This window comes from Pseudophryne corroboree, chromosome 1 (assembly GCF_028390025.1).
Source record: "Pseudophryne corroboree isolate aPseCor3 chromosome 1, aPseCor3.hap2, whole genome shotgun sequence".
Taxonomy (NCBI): Eukaryota; Metazoa; Chordata; class Amphibia; order Anura; family Myobatrachidae; genus Pseudophryne; species Pseudophryne corroboree.
The window spans coordinates 355,692,644-355,714,352 of record NC_086444.1 but is presented as its reverse complement, the minus strand read 5'-3'; the positions used below and the strand labels follow the sequence as shown (position 1 = coordinate 355,714,352).

Below are 21,709 nucleotides of genomic sequence, written 5' to 3'. Positions count from 1 at the left end.
CTGCAAAAACCTCAGCATGACGCTGGGGCCTCTCAAGCGGACTCGGGGACAGTGGGGGGCCGTCTCAAAAATTACAGCGCGCAGTGGGCTCACTCGCAGGTAGACCCCTGGATCCTGCAGATAATATCTCAGGGGTACAGGTTGGAATTAGAGACGGATCCTCCTCATCGTTTCCTGAAGTCTGCCTTACCAACCGTCTCTTCCGAAAGGGAGAGGGTGTTGGAAGCCATTCACAAGCTGTACGCTCAGCAGGTGATAGTCAAAGTACCCCTATTACAACAAGGAAAGGGGTATTATTCCACTCTATTTGTGGTACCGAAGCCGGATGGCTCGGTAAGGCCTATTCTAAATCTGAAGTCCTTGAACCTCTACATAAAAAAGTTCAAGTTCAAGATGGAGTCACTCAGAGCAGTGATAGCGAACCTGGAAGAAGGGGACTTTATGGTATCCTTGGACATCAAGGATGCGTATCTACACGTTCCGATTTACCCCGCACACCAGGGGTACCTCAGGTTCATTGTTCAAAACTGTCACTATCAGTTTCAGACGCTGCCGTTCGGATTGTCCACGGCGCCTCGGGTCTTTACCAAGGTAATGGCCGAGATGATGATTCTTCTTCGAAGAAAAGGCGTATTAGTTATCCCATACTTGGACGATCTCCTAATAAGGGCAAGGTCCAGAGAACAGCTGGAGACAGCTTTAGCACTATCTCAAGAGGTGCTAAGACAACACGGGTGGATTCTGAATATTCCAAAATCCCATTTAATCCCGACAACTCGTCTGCTGTTCCTAGGAATGATTCTGGACACGGTTCAGAAAAAGGTTTTCCTTCCAGAGGAAAAAGCCAAGGAGTTATCCGATCTGGTCAGGAACCTCCTAAAACCAGGAAAAGTGTCAGTACATCAATGCACAAGAGTCCTGGGAAAAATGGTGGCTTCTTACGAAGCAATTCCATTCGGCAGATTCCATGCAAGAATATTCCAAAGGGATCTGTTGGACAAATGGTCAGGGTCGCATCTGCAGATGCACCTGCGAATAACCCTGTCACCAAAGACAAGGGTGTCACTTCTGTGGTGGTTGCAGAAGGCTCACCTATTAGAAGGCCGCAGATTCGGCATTCAGGATTGGATCCTGGTGACCACGGACGCCAGCCTGAGAGGCTGGGGAGCAGTCACACAAGGAAGAAACTTCCAGGGAGTATGGACGAGTCTGGAAAAGTCTCTTCACATAAACATTCTGGAACTAAGAGCAATCTACAATGCTATAAGCCAGGCGGAACTTCTCCTGCAAGGAAAGCCGGTGTTGATTCAGTCGGACAACATCACGGCGGTCGCCCATGTAAACAGGCAGGGCGGCACAAGAAGCAGGAGTGCAATGGCAGAAGCTGCCAAGATTCTTCGCTGGGCGGAGAATCACGTGATAGCACTGTCAGCAGTGTTCATCCCGGGCGTGGACAACTGGGAAGCAGACTTCCTCAGCAGACACGATCTTCATCCGGGAGAGTGGGGTCTACATCCAGAAGTCTTCAACATGTTAATAGACCGTTGGGAAAGACCAATTGTAGACATGATGGCGTCTCGCCTCAACAAGAAACTGGACAAATATTGCGCCAGGTCAAGAGATCCACAGGCAATAGCTGTGGACGCACTGGTAACTCCTTGGGTGTACCAGTCAGTGTATGTGTTTCCTCCTCTGCCGCTCATACCAAAGGTATTGAAGATCATACGGCAAAGAAGAGTAAGAACAATACTAGTGGTTCCGGATTGGCCGAGAAGGACTTGGTATCCGGAACTTCAAGAGATGCTCACGGACGAACCGTGGCCTCTACCTCTGAGAAGGGACCTGCTACAGCAGGGTCCCTGTCTTTTTCAAGACTTACCGCGGCTGCGTTTGACGGCATGGCGGTTGAACGCCAGATCCTAAAAGGGAAAGGCATTCCAGAAGAAGTCATTCCTACCTTGATTAAGGCACGGAAGGAAGTCACCGTGAAACATTATCACCGCATTTGGCGAAAATATGTAGCGTGGTGCGAGGATCGGAGGGTTCCGACGGAGGAATTCCAACTGGGTCGTTTCCTACATTTCCTGCAATCAGGATTATCTATGGGTCTCAAATTGGGATCCATTAAGGTTCAAATTTCGGCCCTGTCAATATTCTTCCAAAAAGAATTGGCCTCTGTCCCTGAGGTCCAGACTTTTGTCAAGGGAGTACTGCATATACAGCCTCCTGTGGTGCCTCCGGTGGCACCGTGGGATCTAAATGTAGTTTTAGATTTCCTCAAATCCCATTGGTTTGAACCATTGAAAAAGGTGGATTTGAAATATCTCACATTGAAAGTGACTATGTTACTAGCCCTGGCCTCTGCCAGGAGAGTATCTGAATTGGCGGCTTTATCTTATAAAAGTCCTTATCTAATCTTCCATTCGGATAGGGCAGAACTGCGGACTCGTCCGCATTTTCTCCCTAAAGTGGTATCAGCATTTCATCTGAACCAACCTATTGTGGTGCCTGCGGCCACTAGCGACTTGGAGGACTCCAAGTTGTTGGACGTTGTCAGAGCCTTAAAAATATACATTGCAAGGACGGCTGGAGTCAGAAAATCTGACTCGCTGTTTATATTGTATGCACCCAACAAGTTGGGCGCACCTGCTTCTAAGCAGTCGATTGCTCGTTGGATTTGTAACACAATTCAACTTGCACATTCTGTGGCAGGCCTGCCACAGCCTAAAACTGTAAAAGCCCACTCCACAAGGAAGGTGGGCTCATCTTGGGCGGCTGCCCGAGGGGTCTCGGCATTACAACTCTGCCGAGCAGCTACGTGGTCGGGGGAGAACACGTTTGTAAAATTTTACAAATTTGATACCCTGGCAAAGGAGGACCTGGAGTTCTCTCATTCGGTGCTGCAGAGTCATCCGCACTCTCCCGCCCGTTTGGGAGCTTTGGTATAATCCCCATGGTCCTTTCAGGAACCCCAGCATCCACTTAGGACGATAGAGAAAATAAGAATTTACTTACCGATAATTCTATTTCTCGGAGTCCGTAGTGGATGCTGGGCGCCCATCCCAAGTGCGGATTATCTGCAATACTTGTACATAGTTATTGTTAACTAATTCGGGTTATTGTTAAGGAGCCATCTTTAAGAGGCCCTTTCTGTTGTCATACTGTTAACTGGGTTTAGATCACAAGTTGTACGGTGTGATTGGTGTGGCTGGTATGAGTCTTACCCGGGATTCAAAATGCCTCCCTTATTGTGTATGCTCGTCCGGGCACAGTACCTAACTGGAGTCTGGAGGAGGGTCATAGGGGGAGGGGCCAGTGCACACCACCTGACCTAGTAAAGCTTTACTTTTTTGTGCCCTGTCTCCTGCGGAGCCGCTATTCCCCATGGTCCTTTCAGGAACCCCAGCATCCACTACGGACTCCGAGAAATAGAATTATCGGTAAGTAAATTCTTATTTTATTATTTAGTCTAAAGCTGTTCACGTCTTGAACCTTCCAGTAAACCAAAAAGTTTTTGGGTTTTTTGGGTTTTCTTCTTTGTCTCCTTTTGCAGTTCAGTTTTTTCTGTCCTTACCTTTGCAATTTGATAATAGTTGATGGCTGTTCAAGATTTTTACTTTATCAAAATTAACATTTAATTTTTTTGTGGCTCGGTTTAGAATTACATAAACTGAATTGTGATGTTACGCTTGCCAACTATAATTTCCAGAATAACTGTTTCAGTATATTATTGTGTAATGTGTTAGAATGCCATTGTTTCCTCATTGTATATGAGAAACTAATATCTTCCTAAAATGAGCCAGTGGAAAGGTTTTGCATTTATATAGACCTACTGTAGGCTGTACCATTTAGTAATTTTTCAGACAGTAATTCATCTGTATCTTCCACCAAAGGGCTTACAGTATCTAATGTTTTATCTGAAGGCACCTATGCAGAAGAAATACTACTTTATCTTTCCAGTTCTTACCGTACTGGCACTTGATTTTTTGGGGGTACAATTTGTTCTGTAGCATGTGGATGGCAGTGTTTGTAGTTATTTTGTTTCTACATAGTGATATGATTTTGTCCAATATTCAGTACACATTGTGCAAAAACTGGATTTTTAATAGGAAATATTTGAAGAGTGACGCATGGAGATGAATTCCAATATATGATGTGGGCAATGAATGTGTTGCATTAACCTGTAATCACTTAATAACACCATACTGGTTCCTTTTTTAAGACTAAGAACAAGCGGTGTAAGCTGTTACCTCTGGTTCTGGCGGCTCCACTGGATGTGGAGAAGGGAACAGTGATCATGGTGGGAATTCCTCCAGAAGTTGAGGGCTCTGACAGAAAGAAGTAAGTCCTTCTGGTTTTAGGAGCTTGTTAGTCTGAGTACAGTTCCCATTTATTACATGTAAGAGGTTAATAGGGAATGATGGGAGGTCAGGCTCTTTGCTGTGCCTTTATCTTAATGCAGTGATGTGAATAACGTGAAGGATTCTTCGGTCCACATCAGTCACTAATGTCCCCTATGAATAATATAACAATCAATCTGTAATCGTGACTTAAAAACTTAATTTACATAAAAATAATAGTTAAAAATGACTACACTGATCTGATGGCTAAACTGTATCATCAAGTAAGATGCCATGTCCATTTTAGCTAATTAACATATATTTTAAGCTTAAAAAAATGAAAATACCAATTAAATAACGGTCCATTTATTATTGGTGTAAAAAAAGGTTTTCTTTGTAGTTGAGAAAAGCATTTGTGTTTTATTAAAGCATATTTCCATTTCAAGATGTTACAGCAATACTAAAGTTTACTTTAGTATTGCTTTAGTGTTTTGCTCAATATGGTGGGTACCCCAATGTCTATCATGTTTCATAATGATACTAGTGACACATCTTCATTCATGCGAGGAGTGAGTCTCTGGACATCTGGGGATACACCAGATCGGGTAAGGGCACACATTGGGCCCTAGGTGAGCAACTTAAGTGTGGTCTAACATAATGAGCCATGGCTATCTAAGTTTTTATCATCATTTCTGTTCTCTGTTACCTTCTATGCAAATTGTGTTTTTGTAATTTCTAGTTTCTTTGGTCGAGCCTTTGAGAAAGCTGCGGAAAGCACCAGTTCTCGGACACTTCACAATCAATTTGATATGTCTAGTAAGTGACCACCATTTATTATAGGTCTATAACTGAATGGAAAAAGGCTGGGTTGTTGATTTTATATTGAAGCCCTGCTTCATTCACAAGCACTGGGAGACGTACTCTTTGTAAGTCTTCGGCCAGCTGCACAGTAGCTACTACAATGGGTTTAATGAGGTCAAACTGTGAGAGTTCAGTTTGACTTGCGCTCTCTCAACATGCTGAGAGTGACTGGAATTTTACCAGCCAGGCTAAAGGATTTTGTTTCCTTTTCCTTTATCCTAGCACTTGGGAAGGAAAATGTTCCTTCCTGACAAAGTCTGCAAAAGGTTTTTAATCTCATAATAGTGTATTATTTTCCATATTCTACATTATAGATGTTTACGTTTTTGTTTTTTTTTTGTGTCATTTTCATGAAGTCATTGAATTGAGGACAGAAGACCGTAGCAAGTTCCTGGATGCTCTCATCTCGCTCCTATCATAAGGTATGCTGGGGAATGCTGCTTTTTATTCCACTTCATTTAATTTAAAACCTTAGCTGCCATTGAGCTATATTGATCCAAATCACCTCACCGTATTTCCTGTGTAACTTACAGTTTTCATCATGGGTACCGGAATGTGTCTACCTGTAATGTTTGTTAGCCTGGAGTAGAGACTAGAATGTTTCACCCTGATGCATGTTTGCAGAGAAATACTAATAGCAGAAATGAAAGCAATGAAGTTATCCCTTAGTCTCTGGTAAAGACCATGCAATTACATTTTTAAATGGCATTTAATGATCGTTCTAAAATTAGGTACATGGACAAACTTAATTAACTATTTTTGCCTCTATGACGAATGCAATATATGAAGAGAGACTTTTCAGCTACCTGTGAACAGACTTTAATGTCCTGTATTTGCCGCAGGTTCTAGACCAAAACATCATGACCAGTACATAGCAGTACTATTGTAAGTTGTCTTTTACATCTGACCATTTCAGATGTGTGTGAATTAATACTTTTGATGTAAAATAGCTTATTATTGGACTTGTTCGCATCATTCTGCTATTAAGGTCTGAATCCCTTATCAAATATAGGATGAATGTTTTTCTATTGGCTCGTTTATATTGATAAAAACATCATATGCACAACAGTGTCATGCTGAATGCATCACTTGAGCACACCTTTTCATATGCCTTACCCAGTTCCCTTTGCATGTGTGAATAAGATTTTTTTTTTAAATAATGCCTATAGCGTATGAAATAAAGAAGAGCAGATAACGAGATTGCGCTTACTGAAAATACAGTTTATTTGCATATAGCACAGTGCTCAATTAACAGCTGTGTATGTTTTTATTTAAAACTTAAACTATTTCTCTATCATCCATAAGGGATACTGGGAGCACTGAATTACAATGGGGTATAGATGGGGTCCAAAGGAGCCAGTGCACTTTAAATTTCTTTAACAGTGTGTGCTGACTCCTCCCCTCTATGCCCCCCCTCGCAACTTATTTTAGAAAAATGTGCCCTCAGCAGAGGATGCACACTCTGGAGCTCCAGAAAGAGTTTGCCTTCAGCTTACCTGCACCAAGGGATACTGGAGGGGGGGGGGGGGGGGACAGACACCGGCCTCCTGTAGGTGCTGAGTTTGATCCCGCTGACCAGACAACGGTCCTGAGGGTTCGTGTACCGCAGGCATTGCACTCTTACTCAAACACCGCAGCACGCCGTACCCCCAGTACAGGGCCTGAAGGTCGTCAGTGATAAGTGATAACCAGGGACCCCGCTTGTGGGGGCCCCGGTTCATTGTGCAGCACGATCGCGGGTGGGCATATGGACTCCCCTTGGGGTGATCCCATAGCACACACCCCCCCAGACTGGCCAGCGATAGTGGAATGGGGTACTAGTACTTTCATTTTTACACTATTTGGGGACTATGCCAGTATAAATAACAATTTAGCTCCTGCGCCATTGCAGGGGGCGGAGTTTCATCAGAGAGGGACCAGCGGCTTCCTGGCGCCATTTCCTGCACTCACAGTGCTGCTGCATGACTGCCAGCTCCTCCAAGGGATACTCCACGGCCAGACACTGGTACAGGGGTGTAGTTAAGGGGGAGAGCCTGCTGTGGGACCCTTGTATTAGGCTCCTTACGCAGTGTACACTAAATTGCCTTCTCCTAGCAGCTCAATTGTTAGTATCAGGCTGTGTGCTGGTTCCTCATCTCTGTGTATCTCCACACATACTAGGCTGGGCAGGCTTACCTTGTATGTAAATGTCCTCTGTCAGCATGGTGAAAAAAGTTGTGTGTGCTGTTTATCACACCAGGTTTTCCCCCACTCCTGCAGATTCCCTCATGGGTGAACAATACTGTCAACCCTCACAAACTGGTTGGGCTTCTGGGGGTGAATTGCAAGAGCCTCCTTAGCTCAGTTGAATTAAATCTACGGTGGGTGACATGTCTATTGAGTTAAATACTGCAAGACAAAGGCAGCTGCTCTGACAAAGGACAGGGCAGATAGCAGACTTGTTTCTCCTCTCTCTCTAATCATTTACCTCAAAAAAGGGGGGTTACCTGATATCCTCTCAGAATCTGAGGAGGAGGAAGTGGAAGAGGGGGAGGAGCTGGAATCAAATGCTGAGTTAGATGATTCCTCTGCAGCACAGGGTGTAGACTCACTTATTATTACAATAAGAGATAAATATTCCTAGCCATGAATCTGATGTACAGCAATCCTTTATCTCTGCACAGAAAAAAGTACAGGTCACATTTCCTGACTCAAAGGAACTGGATGACCTTTTCAGAGAGCCTCGGACCTCTCCTGATAAAAAAAATAAAAAAATCCAAGTGTCCAAAAAGTGGTTAGCCACCTTTCCATTTGCCCAGGAAGGGCGTAAGGTATGGGAATCTTCCCCCGTAGTGGACGCCTCAGTGTCATCCCAAAAATTCTCAAACGAATAAAAAGGGAAAAGGTTCAAGCAATTCTCATTGCTTTGGACTGGCCAAGAAGGGCCTGGTACGTGGCTCTACTGGAGATGCTCCTAGAGGACCCGTGGCCTCTACCTCTTCGCGAGGATCTTCTACAACAGGTGCCGTTCGTCTATCAAGACTTTACCATGGCTACGTTTGATGGCATGGAGGTTGAGCGTCAAATTCTAGCCCGGAAAGGGATCCCGTATAGGGTTATTTCAACCTTGATCCAAGCCAGAAAGGGGGTAACGTCTAAACATTACCACCGTATTTGGAAAAAATACATCTCTTGGGGTGAGCACAGGAAATTTCCTGCGGTGGAATTTCAACTGGGACGTTTCTCCTTTTTCTGCAGTCAGGTGTGGATATGGGCCTACGGTTGGGCTCCATAAAAGTCCAGATTTCAACCTTATCCATTTTCTTCCACGTAGTGTTGCAGTTCCTGCAATCGAATGGTTAGAGCCTTTACAGGAAGTTCACGTGACGTTTCTTATGTAGAACACCGTCACACTGTTGGCCTTGGCTTCAGAAAGACGTGTGTTGGAGCTGGGGGTGTTGTCTCATAAGAGCCCCTAATAGATTTTTCATGAAGATAGAGCTAAACTCAGAACTTGTCAGCAATTTCTTCTTAAGGTGGTGTCTGCGTTTCATATAAACCAACCTATTGTGGTTCCGGTGGTTACTGACACCTCTGCTACTTCAAAGTCCTTGGATGTTGTGAGGGCTTTGAAGATCTATATGAAGCGAAAAGCTCGTCACAGAAAATCTGACTCGCTGTTTGTTCTCTATGATCCCAATAAAATTGGGTGTCTTGATTCAAAGTAGTCTATTGCTCGCTAGACCAGACTTACTATCCAGCATGCTTATTCTACGGCAGACTTGCCTGTTCTAATATCTGTACAGGCCCACTCTACAATGTCGATGGGTTCTTCCTGGGCGGCTGCCTGGGGTGTCTCGGCTTTACATCTCTGCCGAGCAGCTTCTTGATCAGGTTCGAACACGTTTGCTAAGTTCTATAAGTTTGATAATTTGGCCTCTGAGGCCCTTCAGTTTGGTAAATCAGTTCTGCAGGAACCTCCGCACTCTCCCAGCTGGTTTGGGAGCTTTGGAACATTCCCATGGTACTAATGTGGACTCCAGTATCCTCTAGGACGTAAGAGAAAATAGGATTTTAATTACCTACCGGTAAATCCTTTTCTCGTAGTCCGTAGAGGATACTGGACGCCCGCCCAGTGCTTTGGTTATTCCTGCACTGTTACCTGGTTTAAGTATTGTTGGTTCAGCTGTTGCTGTTCCTAGTTTAAAGTTTGGTTAGCTTTGCTTTCCTCTAGTTTGTGTGTGCTGGTTCGGACTCTCACCACTATCCTTTCTATCCTTTAACTCAAAGTATGTCCGTCTCCTCGGGCACAGTTTCCTAGACTGAGTCTGGTAGGAGGGGCATAGAGGGAGGAGGCAGCCCACACTATCAAAGTCTTAAAGTGCCCATGGCTCCTAGTGGACCCGTCTATACCCCATGGTACTAATGTGGACCCCAGTATCCTCTACGGACTACGAGAAAAGGATTTACTGGTAGGTAACCAAAATCCTATTTCCTCCCCATATTATAGCTACTTTTTTTTTAGTTGGCTAGTCAGTAGATGCATAGAGGCCAACAGGTATTGTTTGCTGACCTGACCTTCTGTTCAGAATGATCACATCCATATTGCTGGTGCCTGGCCAGTCAGTGTGAAAGTGAGATGCAACTTGCCTAGACTGGCCTGCTGTGGCAGTGCAGAGATACAGTATAGGGCAATCTTGCATACATCACAAGACTACAGCAACACAGGGTTTTTTTTCTTTGTCTCTAAAATTGTTGCTTTACTTTTCTCTTACGTCCTAGAGGATGCTGGGGTCCACATTAGTAAGGTTTTACCGGTAGGTTATTAAAATCCTATTTAATGTTGCAGCGGGGGCATCCCAAAGGCCTGTTATTGCAGGATGTTGGGTGACGCACGCCATGCACTCTTGGGTTGGTAACATTCAGGAGGGCCTAGGAGGGGTTAAGTCCATGACTGACTTAGTACTGTTGGTTCAGCATATTCAGGAGTCTGCCCACTTTCTCTGTGATGTCATCAAATTAATCTGTGTTATTAATGCACGTACCTCTACCATGGTGGTATCTGCATGCAGAGCGTTGTGGTTATGCTAGTGGGTAGTGGACGCTGAGTCTAGGAAGAGTGTGAAAGCCTTACCCTTCACATGTGATTGGCTGTTCCGGAGGTGAATTGGATACCTGGATTTCGGAGGCGAACGCTGGAAAGTCCACGTTCCTCCCCTCTGCTGCTCCGCCACCTAGGCGCTCTTACTCTGGACCTTCTCTGCAGTACTTTCGGGCAGCGCGCTTTAAAGTCAGAGGTGCCTCAAATGCAGCACGAGGTTCCAGAGGTAAGTCTCATAAGCCGGCTACCACAGGATCTCAAGACCAGAGCGTCAGCTCTGGCTCCTCAAAACCCTCAGCATGACGGTGTCTCTCAGGTTGGGAGCTCGTCTGAGATTCTTCAGCCCTATTTGGAACAGCTCCTGCCAGGATGCCTGGGTAAAAGACCTGAATTCCCAGGGCTACAAACTGGAATTCGACAGTCCTCCACCGCAAAGGTTAGTCAAATCAAGTTTACCGGCTTCAGAAACTATGTGCCTCACTCTACGGAAGGCCGTTCAAAAGTTGGTCCAGACCCAGGTCATTGTTCCTGTTCCACTTCAGCAGCGGGGCAAAGGATACTATTCCAGCCTTTTAGTGGTACCAAAGCCAGATGGTTCAGTGAGAACCATTTTGAACCTCATATCATTAAACCCATATCTGAGGGTTTTCCGGTACAGAAAGGAGTCTCTGAGATCTCAGGTCTAGAGGAGGAGGAATTCTTGGTCTCTCTGGACATAAAGGACGCCCACCTCCATGTCCCAATATGGGCCGCCTCATCAGCTGTACCTCAGGTTTGCTCTGATGGAGGAACGCTACCAGTTCCAGGCACTACCCTTTCATTAAGGTAATGGTGGAGATGATGATACAACTCAGGCGGTGAATATTGTCCCATACCTGGAGGATCTGCTTATAAAAGCAAGGTCAAAGGAAATCCTGCTGGACAGCATCTGCCGCACAACATCCCTGTTGTCACGCCACAGTTGGATTCTGAACTTTCAGAAATCCCACCTGGAGCTAACCCAACGCTTCCAGTTCCTCGGAATTATTCTGGACACGGTGGCTCAAAAAGTTTTCCTTCCTACAGACAAGGCGGAGGCTCCTCAGGAGTTAGTTCGAGCGGTTCTACAGCCATGCAAGGTCTCGGTACATCTTTGCATCTGTCTGGTGGGCAAGATGGCCTCCTTAAAGGCCATTACGTCTCCTTAAAGGCCATTACGTTTGGCAGGTTTCATGCAAGGACCTTACAACTGGACCCAATGAAGAAGTGGTCGGGTTCGCATCTGCAGATGCACCAAGTCATTCGTCTGTCACCACAGGCCAGGATCTCTCTTCTGTGGTGGTTACAGCCTGCCAACCTCTTGGCGGGGAGGAGGTTTGGGATTCTCGTGACCACGGACGCCAGCCTTCCGGGCTGGGGCGCTGTTACCCAATGGGCACAGTTCCAGGGCAGGTGGTCGAATCTCGAGGCCTGCCTTCCGATAAACATACTGGAGCTCAGAGTGATATACAATGCCCTGCTGCACAGAGCTCATCTGCTCCGAGGTCAAGCCATTCACGTTCAGTCAGACAGTGCCACGGCAGAGGCATACGTCAATTGACAGGGAATAACAAAGAGCAGGGCCTGCATGAGGGAAGTATCCAAGATTCTGCTTTGGGTCGGAAGGAATGCAAGTGCGGTGTCAGCCATTTTCATTCCAGGAGTGGACTACTGGAAGGCGGACTGCCTAAGCCACCACAACATCCACCCAGGAGAGAGGGGCCTGCATCCACAGGTGTTCCAGATGATAACAGATCTGTGGGGACGTCCACAGATCGATCTGATTGCCTCTCGGCTCAACAACAAGCTTCCGTGCTATTGTTCCAGGATGAGGGACCCTCTAGCAACGGCAGTGGACGCACTGACAGTACCATGGGATTACCAGCTAGTGTACTTGTTTCCTCCGATTCCCTTACTTCCCTGGATCATAAAAAGAATCCGAAGAGAGGGGGTACAGGCAATTCACATTGCCCCCGACTAGCCTCGAAGAGTCTGGTATGCGAATCTTCTGGCCATGGCAGTAGAAGAACCCTGGGCCCTCCCACTACGGGAGGATCTTCTTCAGCAAGGGCCGCTCATTTACTCAGACTTACGGCTGCTTCGTTTAACGGCATGTCAGTTGAACGTAACATTCTAGCTAAGAAGGGTATTCCGGATAAGGTAATTACCACCATGGTTCAGGTCAGGAAGCCTGTCATGTCGAGGCATTACCACCATATCTGGAAATGATACGTCTCCTGGTGTGAGGGCCGAGGAACTCCAGCTGCTGAATTCAATCTGGGGCGCTTCTTGCGCTTCCTACAAGCTGGTGTGGACATGGGCCTATGGTTGGGCTCCATCAAGGTTCAGATCTCGCCCTTGTCCATCTTCTAGAAGAAATTGGCTGCGCTGCCTGAGGTACAGACTTTCCTGCAGGGTGTCCTGCATATTCAACCTCCCTTTGTGCCGCCCACGGCTCCTAGGGATCTCAGCGTGGTTCTGACATTCCTACAGTCCTCTTGTTTTGAGCCTCTGATGTCAGTGGAAGACAAATTCCAGACGTGGAAGACTGTGATGCTCTTAGCCTTGGCTTCCGCTAGGCGGGTTTCAGAGCTGTGTGCTTTGTCCTGTAGGAGTCCCTACCTGGTCTATCATGCAGACAGGGCAGAGCTCAGGACTCGTCAACAGTTTCTGCCGAAGGTGGTGTCTGCGTTCCACCTAAATCAGCCTATTGTAGTTCCGGCGGCTTCGGCCACTGCTTCTCTTCCTGAGTTCTTGGATGTGGTACGAGCCCTGAGGATTTACGTCAAGAGGACTCCGACTGTCCAAAAATCGGATTCCTTGTTTGTTCTTTCTGACGCTCGCAAGAAAGGTCTTCCTGCTTCCAAGCAATCCATCGCCCATTGAATTAGGTTTACTATTCAATAGGCCTATGCTACAGCGGCCTTGCCTGTTCCTATGTCTGTCAAGGCCCACTCTACCAGGTCTGTGGGTTCTTCCTGGGGCGGTTGCCCGTGGTGTCTCGGCTTTGCAACTATGCCGTGCTACTACCTGGTCGGGGACAAACACGTTTGTCAAGTTCTGCAGGTTTGATTCCCTGGCCACGGAGGATGTCCACTTTGGACATACGGTGTTGCAGGTGTCTAAGCACGTTCCCACTCGTTCTGGGAGCTTTGGAACGTCCCCATCGTAATTGTGTTCCCAGTATCCCTTATGGATGATAGTGAAAAGAGGATTTTAATTACCTACCAGTAAATACTTTTCTCGTACTCCATAAGGAATTCTGGGCGCCCGCCTCTCTGCTTCACTTTCCTGCAAGTTAGTATTCTTGTGTGAAGATGTTAATTTCAGCTGTTGCTGTTTTTTGGTTTCACTAGCAGTTGCTAGTTTTGTTGTTGCTGTGTGCTAGTTCGTTACTCTCACCACTCGTGTCTTGTTATGTTTCCTCCTCTCAAGTATGTCTTCATCTTCAGGGCGCAGTCCCTAGACTGAGCTGTAAGGGAGGGTATAGAGGAGAGGAGCCAGCACACCATGTTGAAGAAATTTAAAGTGCACTGGTTCCTTTGGACCCCCATCTATACCCCATCGTAATTCAGTGTTCCCAGTATCCCTTATGGACTACGAGAAAAGGATTTACCGGTAGGTAATTAAAATCCTCTTCTTTTTTTTTTTGTTAAGTTTTATACAGGGGTGAGTGTTTTCTATTTGTTTTTTACTGAAGTGTAGGCAACAGTTGATTTCTTTTGTTCTTTGACATTTGAACTGTAAGGTAGTGGTTGCTGCAGCTGGGGCAGATTTCCAGAGAAGCACTTTATGTCAATTCAGTTAGCTAATTAGGGCTGATTGCATCATGGGACATCCAGCAAAGGGAAGTCTCACTTGTTCAATTTCACACCTCCATAAAGCTGCACGCAAGAAGGAAGCGAGATTTGTGTTCCATACTGGCCAGAAATCTACGCATATGAAGATCGTTCCCTCTGACTTTAATTTGTACCTTTTTGTCTCAGGGCTTTTGCGCTTTTCTTCAGATATTATTTATAGTAACCTTTTCTTTCATTCTAGTGATAATACGTCAATCCTGTGGACCCTGGTGTTTCATCACATCCTGCATCCATGTGTAAATGTGCTGTTTTATCTGTGTGTGTTTTTTACGTGTCTTTTATGTACAAACTTAAATTATGGCATTTCAGAAATAATGTAATGTTTTATCCAACTATCTCCCTCTTTAGTATTTCCTTTTTAAAATGTAAATAAAACTTCAAGCTATCAGACATACTTGTTTGAGAGATTTTTGATTTTATTTAAAATTATCATTTGCCTAATTACAACTTTGATCTGTGCCAATGACAACTTTTATTGTTGTGTTCATGCACATTATCATTGACTTTAATTTGTATTGCTAACCATAGTTAGAATGAGCCAAGATGCGGTACCCAGGGCTATTCAATTACAGCCTGTGGCAGCCTGCAAGCTGCACTTAACACTGATTTGTTTGTTTGTCTCCTCCTGAGGCTTAAACAGAAATCTGCATTAAGTTGGGCTATCTGCCGTCATCTGAAAGTGTTAACCCATAGCTCCGGGTACTTATTCCTGAATGTCTTAATGTCCGATCTACCGCACAAAAGGAGTTGTAATTCAATAACTGAGCGTAAAAGTCAGAGGTTACAAATCTTTTCCTCACGTGTAAGATATTACAAGGCCCAAATGTATTAAGGCTTGGGCCACACATAGCGTTTTCGCTGGACCTGTTTCGCAGGACCCGGGTCCAGCAAAAACGCTACGTGGATTCACACACAGCCTTTTTCGCCGCAGTGCCACTACCCAATTTCGAGTAGAACACAGTGCATTCAAATGTATGTATTGTACTTGAAATCCAGTCGTCCTGTCATCCTGCTCAACCGCAGAATACTGTAGTTGGGTCCGGTGGATGCGGCATCGCCGCATATGTGTGGGCGGCTGTGCACATATGTGTGGCCGGCTGCATAGGTTAAGGCTAGGGCCACACGCTATGTGTGGCCCTAGCCTTAACCAGATAAACTGGAGACTGATAAAGAGTGCTAAAGTACCAGCCAACCAGCTCCATGCTAATTTTTAAACACAGCCTGTGACATGGCAGTTAGGAAGCTGATTGGCTGGTACTTTATCACTATTTATCCATCTCCACTTTATCTGTTGTTAAGGCTTAATACATTTGGGCCCAAGGCTGATTGATTCCATATCAAGGTTGATTGAATTCAGCCCATAAACCAGTGGTTCCCAAACTGTGTGCCTAGGCACCCCGGGGTGCCTCAGGACACTTGCAGGGGTGCCTTGGATTGGTGGTCCAGGACAAATTTAAATTATTTATGATCAGTGTAATAGGCAAAACCAGTGCTGGTGGCTGCCAATCAGACAATATGTGGACAACCAGAAGCAAATCCTGTCCCACACCACACAATTGAACCTAAAGATGACATATAAACACAATTTACTTAATTTAATATTTGTTCTAAATCTCTCAATAAAAATTTTTTGGCATAGGGGTGCCATGAAAACAATTCTGATACTCTAGAGCGCCGTGATTCAAAAAATTTTGGGAACCACTGCCATAGACTGTAAGATAAAACACACCATCCAACAGACTAATTATCTGACGTTGCCAGACTATAATTATTATTGGTCTGTCTGATGTTGACTATTATATGCTATCATGTCAGAGAACTAATTATCGCATCAGTCGGGCAGGCTGAAAGATTTCTCATGCCCGACTGAGCAATAATTGATGCTCTGTCGCGGCTATACACTAGGTAAATATCTGCCTGATCAGCCAGTGATAGACTAATCAAGCTGATATTTGCACATTGTATGGCCTCTTTTGGCACCATAATTCTCTGCAGTACATTACACCAACCAAGCATACAAAAGCAGAAGGTACAGTAGATAAATCTGAAAATAATGGATTAAGAGGAACACGTCTGAGGCATCCTGAGAGGGCCTGGGGGAGAAAATATTTAAATGCATTTTATGGTGATTGCAGTCAGTCAGATTCTTAAGGATATGTGGAGCCATTGTAGGGACTGAACTTCGTTCTTTCTGAAGAAGTACTGTAAGTGTCCAGCAATTTTCAGTTATATACTGGGTTTGAGACTTACACTTATTTGAGACAAAATATTTCCCCTGGATTGCTCTTTCACTATTCTCTTTTTCAGAGTATGGATTCAGTTAGTTTATGAGAATGTGTTCTGTGTAATAGAATAGTGTATGCTTTCCCTTTTACCAACTAAGATGTGAGGCTAATGCGCTTTTGTTAATGACAGAAATAACAAGCAATTTTAAGTCCTACTGTTACAAAGTAACTGCCGGGCTAAGAGGATTTGGGGCTTGGCTACATTGGTATGTGTGTAGGTGACATGCCTGCCTTTCTGTGATCGCTGGTTCCCTGACTTTCATGGCTTTAGAACAATAGGGCAAAGATACAGAATGTTACATATGTCTGATAAGGGGTTAACGCCACTCTCTAGGAGGCACAACGCTGGAGAATCAAAATTAACTTTTTCTCTGTCTGTTCTGTTTTTCATTGTAATGCCTTATGCTAGTGAAATTAGGGCTCTGTTACTCAGTCTAATTTTTTTTTTTTTTTTTTTTTAATTTATGTATTGATGAACATTTGTGCTATTAAACACGCTAGCTACTGCTCCAGTCCAACTGCCTTCCCTTGTTGCACAGCTCACATACTGAATCTCCACCATGGTCTCTTCATCACATGGGCAGTGGTGCTGAATTGAATAGTAGCTATACTGTCCCAAAAGCCATTTAACCGGAAAGTCTTCTGGGAAAACTTGACCATACAGGGGATAGACGCTCGTAGCCGAGGTCACTAGAGCTGAGGTCTTTGTAACTGCTTTTGCCAGGTTGCTAAAAGGGGTGGGAGACATCTCATTATTAATGTTTATAGTTTTCGAATGAGATATTAAACAAGTACATTATGGGTGTCCACATACTTATGGCCATGTAGTGTGTATATAGGTATTTTCCTGAATAAAAGCCCATTGTTAGGAAACAAACGATCAGATTACACACACACAAAAAAAACAGTTTCTCCATGAAATTGGAGCGTGTTCATCATTTATTTGATGTCTCTTTCATCCTATTGGGGGGAACCTGCTAAACATTTGGATGTAGATGGTGTAAACGAGTTGGAAATGCGTGGCCAGCAATCAGGAGACCGCCGGTCAGCAAACAGACGTCTGTTTCCCGGCAGCGGAATGCCGGGGGGAGGGGGCGAGCGCAACATGCCCCTTGCAGGCTTGCTGCACTCGCTACAGTTTCTATTCCCACTCTATGGGCAATTTTTGCTGAACTATGGGATCACCCGGATTTTTACCTTCTTAACTTTACTCCATAATTGCAGTGTTTTCTATGTGTTCTTTGGCACCCAGTGAGGAGGTGTCCCAATTACCCCGTTTGGGAACAGTGCACCTTATCAGCCTTTCTCTAACGTCCTAAGTGGATGCTGGGGACTCCGTAAGGACCATGGGGAATAGCGGCTCCGCAGGAGACTGGGCACAAAGTAAAAAGCTTTAGGACTACCTGGTGTGCACTGGCTCCTCCCCCTATGACCCTCCTCCAAGCCTCAGTTAAGATTTTGTGCCCGAACGAGAAGGGTGCAATCTAGGTGGCTCTCCTGAGCTGCTTAGAGAAAAAGTTTAAAGTAGGTTTTTTACTTTCAGTGAGACCTGCTGGCAACAGGCTCACTGCATCGAGGGACTAAGGGGAGAAGAAGCGAACTCACCTGCGTGCAGAGTGGATTGGGCTTCTTAGGCTACTGGACATTAGCTCCAGAGGGACGATCACAGGCCCAGCCATGGATGGGTCCCGGAGCCGCGCCGCCGTCCCCCTTACAGAGCCAGAAGACTGAAGAGTCCGGAAAATCGGCGGCAGAAGACGTCCTGTCTTCATTAAGGTAGCGCACAGCACCGCAGCTGTGCGCCATTGCTCTCAGCACACTTCACACTCCGGTCACTGAGGGTGCAGGGCGCTGGGGGGGGCGCCCTGAGACGCAATAGAAATACCTTTTTTTGGCTAAAAATACATCACATATAGCTCCTGGGCTATATGGATGTATTTAACCCCTGCCTAAATTACAATAAAAAAGCGGGAGAAAGGCCGCCGAAAAGGGGGCGGAGCCTATCTCCTCAGCACACTGGCGCCATTTTTTCCTCACAGCTCCGTTGGAGGAAGGCTCCCTGACTCTCCCCTGCAGTCCTGCACTACAGAAACAGGGTAAAACAAGAGAGGGGGGGCATAAAATTGGCATATAAAGATATACAGCAGCTATATTAGGGAAAAACACTTATATAAGGTTATCCCTGTATATATATATATAGCGCTCTGGTGTGTGCTGGCAAACTCTCCCTCTGTCTCCCCAAAGGGCTAGTGGGGTCCTGTCCTCTATCAGAGCATTCCCTGTGTGTGTGCGGTGTGTCGGTACGTTGTGTCGACATGTATGAGGAGGAAAATGGTGTGGAGGCGGAGCAATTGCCTGTGTTAGTGATGTCACCCTCTAAGGAGTCGACACCTGACTGGATGATCTTATGGAAAGAATTACGTGATAGTGTCAGCACTTTACAAAAGTCTGTTGACGACATGAGACAGTCGGATAATCAGTTAATACAGGCGTCTCAAACACCGTCAGGGGCTCTAAAGCGCCCGTTACATCAGGTCGATACGGACACTGACTCCAGTGTCGACGGTGAAGAAACAAACGTATTTTCCAGTAGGGCTACACGTTACATGATCACGGCAATGAAGGAGGTTTTGAACATTTCTGATACTACAAGTACCACAAAAAAGGGTATTATGTGGGGTGTGAAAAAACTACCCGTAGTTTTTCCTGAATCAGATGAATTAAATGAGGTGTGTGATGAAGCGTGGGTTTCCCCCGATAAAAAACTGCTAATTTCTAAAAAATTATTGGCATTATACCCTTTCCTGCCAGAGGTTAGGGCGCGCTGGGAAACACCCCCTAGGGTGGAAAAGGCGCTCACACGCTTATCAAAACAAGTGGCGTTACCGTCTCCTGATACGGCCGCCCTCAAGGAACCAGCTGATAGGAAGCTGGAAAATGTCCTAAAAAGTATATACACACATACTGGTATTATACTGCGACCAGCAATCGCCTCAGCCTGGATGTGCAGTGCTGGGGTGGCTTGGTCGGATTCCCTGACTGAAAATATTGATACCCTGGACAGGGACAATATATTATTGACTATAGAGCGTTTAAAAGATGCGTTTCTATATATGCGAGCTGCACAGAGGGATATTTGCACTCTGGCATCAAGAGTAAGTGCGATGTCCATTTCTGCCAGAAGAGGATTATGGACGCAACAGTGGTCAGGGGATGCGGATTCCAAACGGCATATGGAAGTATTGCCGTATAAAGGGGAGGAGTTATTTGGGGTCGGTCTATCGGACTTGGTGACCACGGCAACGGCCGGGAAATCCACCTTTCTACCCCAAGTCACCTCGCAGCAGAAAAAGATACCGTCTTTTCTCTGACGTCCTAGTGGATGCTGGGGACTCCGTCAGGACCATGGGGAATAGCGGCTCCGCAGGAGACAGGGCACAAAATTTAAAAGTTTGACCACTAGGTGGTGTGTACTGGCTCCTCCCCCTATGACCCTCCTCCAAGCCTCAGTTAGGTTTTTGTGCCCGTCCGAGCAGGGTGCAATCTAGGTGGCTCTCATAAAGAGCTGCTTAGAGTAAAAGTTTTGATAGTTTTATTATTTTCAGTGAGTCCTGCTGGCAACAGGCTCACTGCAACGAGGGACCTAGGGGAGCAGAAGTGAACTCACCTGCGTGCAGGATGGATTTGCTTCTTAGGCTACTGGACACTAGCTCCAGAGGGACGATCACAGGTACAGCCTGGATGGGTCACCGGAGCCGCGCCGCCGACCCCCTTGCAGATGCCGAAGTAAGAAGAGGTCCAGAAACCGGCGGCTGAAGGCTTTTCAGTCTTCATGAGGTAGCGCACAGCACTGCAGCTGTGCGCCATTGCGCTCAGGCACACTTCACACCGGCGGTCACTGAGGGTGCAGGGCGCTGGGGGGGGCGCCCTGGGCAGCAATGTTAATACCTTTCTGGCTAAAAAGAATACATCACATATAGTCCATGAGGCTATATGGATGTATTTCACCCCTGCCAGGTCTCAGAAAAACCGGGAGAAGAGCCCGCCGGAATAGGGGGCGGGGCCTATCTCCTCAGCACACAGCGCCATTTTCCTACACAGCTCCGCTGCTAGGAAGGCTCCCAGGCTCTCCCCTGCACTGCACTACAGAAACAGGGTAAAAAACAGAGAGGGGGGGCATTTTTTGGCGATATTATATATATTTAAGCAGCTATAAGGAAACAACACTTATATAAGGTTGTTCCTATATAATTATAGCGCTTTGGTGTGTGCTGGCAAACTCTCCCTCTGTCTCCCCAAAGGGCTAGTGGGGTCCTGTCTTCTATCAGAGCATTCCCTGTGTGTCTGCTGTGTGTCGGTACGTGTGTGTCGACATATATGAGGACGATGTTGGTGTGGAGGCGGAGCAATTGCCGGTAATGGTGATGTCACCCCCTAGGGAGTCGACACCAGAATGGATGGCTTTGTTTATGGAATTACGTGATCATGTCAGCACGCTGCAAAAGTCGGTTGACGACATGAGACGACCGGCAAACCAGTTAGTACCTGTACAGGCGTCTCAAACACCGTCAGGGGCTGTAAAACGCCCTTTGCCTCAGTCGGTCGACACAGACCCAGACACGGACACCGAATCTATCGACGGTGAAGAAACGAACGTATTTTCCAGTAGGGCCACACGTTATATGATCACGGCAATGAAGGAGGCTTTGCATATCTCTGATACTGCAAGTACCACAAAAAGGGGTATTATGTGGGGTCTGAAAAAACTACCTGTAGTTTTTCCTGAATCAGAGAAATTGAATGACGTGTGTGATGAAGCGTGGGTTACCCCTGATAAAAAACTGCTAATTTCAAAGAAGTTATTGGCGTTATACCCTTTCCCGCCAGAGGTTAGGGCGCGCTGGGAAACACCCCCTAGGGTGGACAAGGCGCTCACACGTTTATCCAAACAAGTGGCGTTACCGTCTCCTGATACGGCCGCCCTCAAGGATCCAGCTGATAGGAGGCTGGAAAATACTCTAAAAAGTATATACACACATACTGGTGTTATACTGCGACCAGCAATCGCCTCAGCCTGGATGTGCAGTGCTGGGGTGGCTTGGTCGGATTCCCTGACTGAAAATATTGATACCCTGGATAGGGACAGTATTTTATTGACTATAGAGCAATTAAAGGATGCATTCCTTTATATGCGAGATGCACAGAGGGATATCTGCACTCTGGCATCAAGAGTAAGTGCGATGTCCATATCTGCCAGAAGAAGTC

The 21,709-nt window shown here is 46.0% G+C and overlaps 1 protein-coding gene across 2 annotated transcripts in view; it reads left to right on the top strand.

Annotated features, from left to right (window-relative positions):
- The window catches only part of CDC45 (cell division cycle 45), a 155,175-nt gene extending 140,626 nt beyond the window's left edge, over window positions 1–14,549 (top strand). For both annotated transcript variants that reach the window (XM_063964768.1, XM_063964767.1), the window contains exons 16-19: window positions 4,223–4,341; window positions 5,080–5,156; window positions 5,558–5,623; window positions 14,341–14,549. In XM_063964768.1, coding sequence (XP_063820838.1) covers window positions 4,223–4,341; window positions 5,080–5,156; window positions 5,558–5,622 — 261 coding nt within the window. In that variant the 3' untranslated portion in view covers window position 5,623; window positions 14,341–14,549. The remainder of the gene's footprint in view (window positions 1–4,222; window positions 4,342–5,079; window positions 5,157–5,557; window positions 5,624–14,340) is intronic.
- Window positions 14,550–21,709: the final 7,160 nt, after the last annotated feature.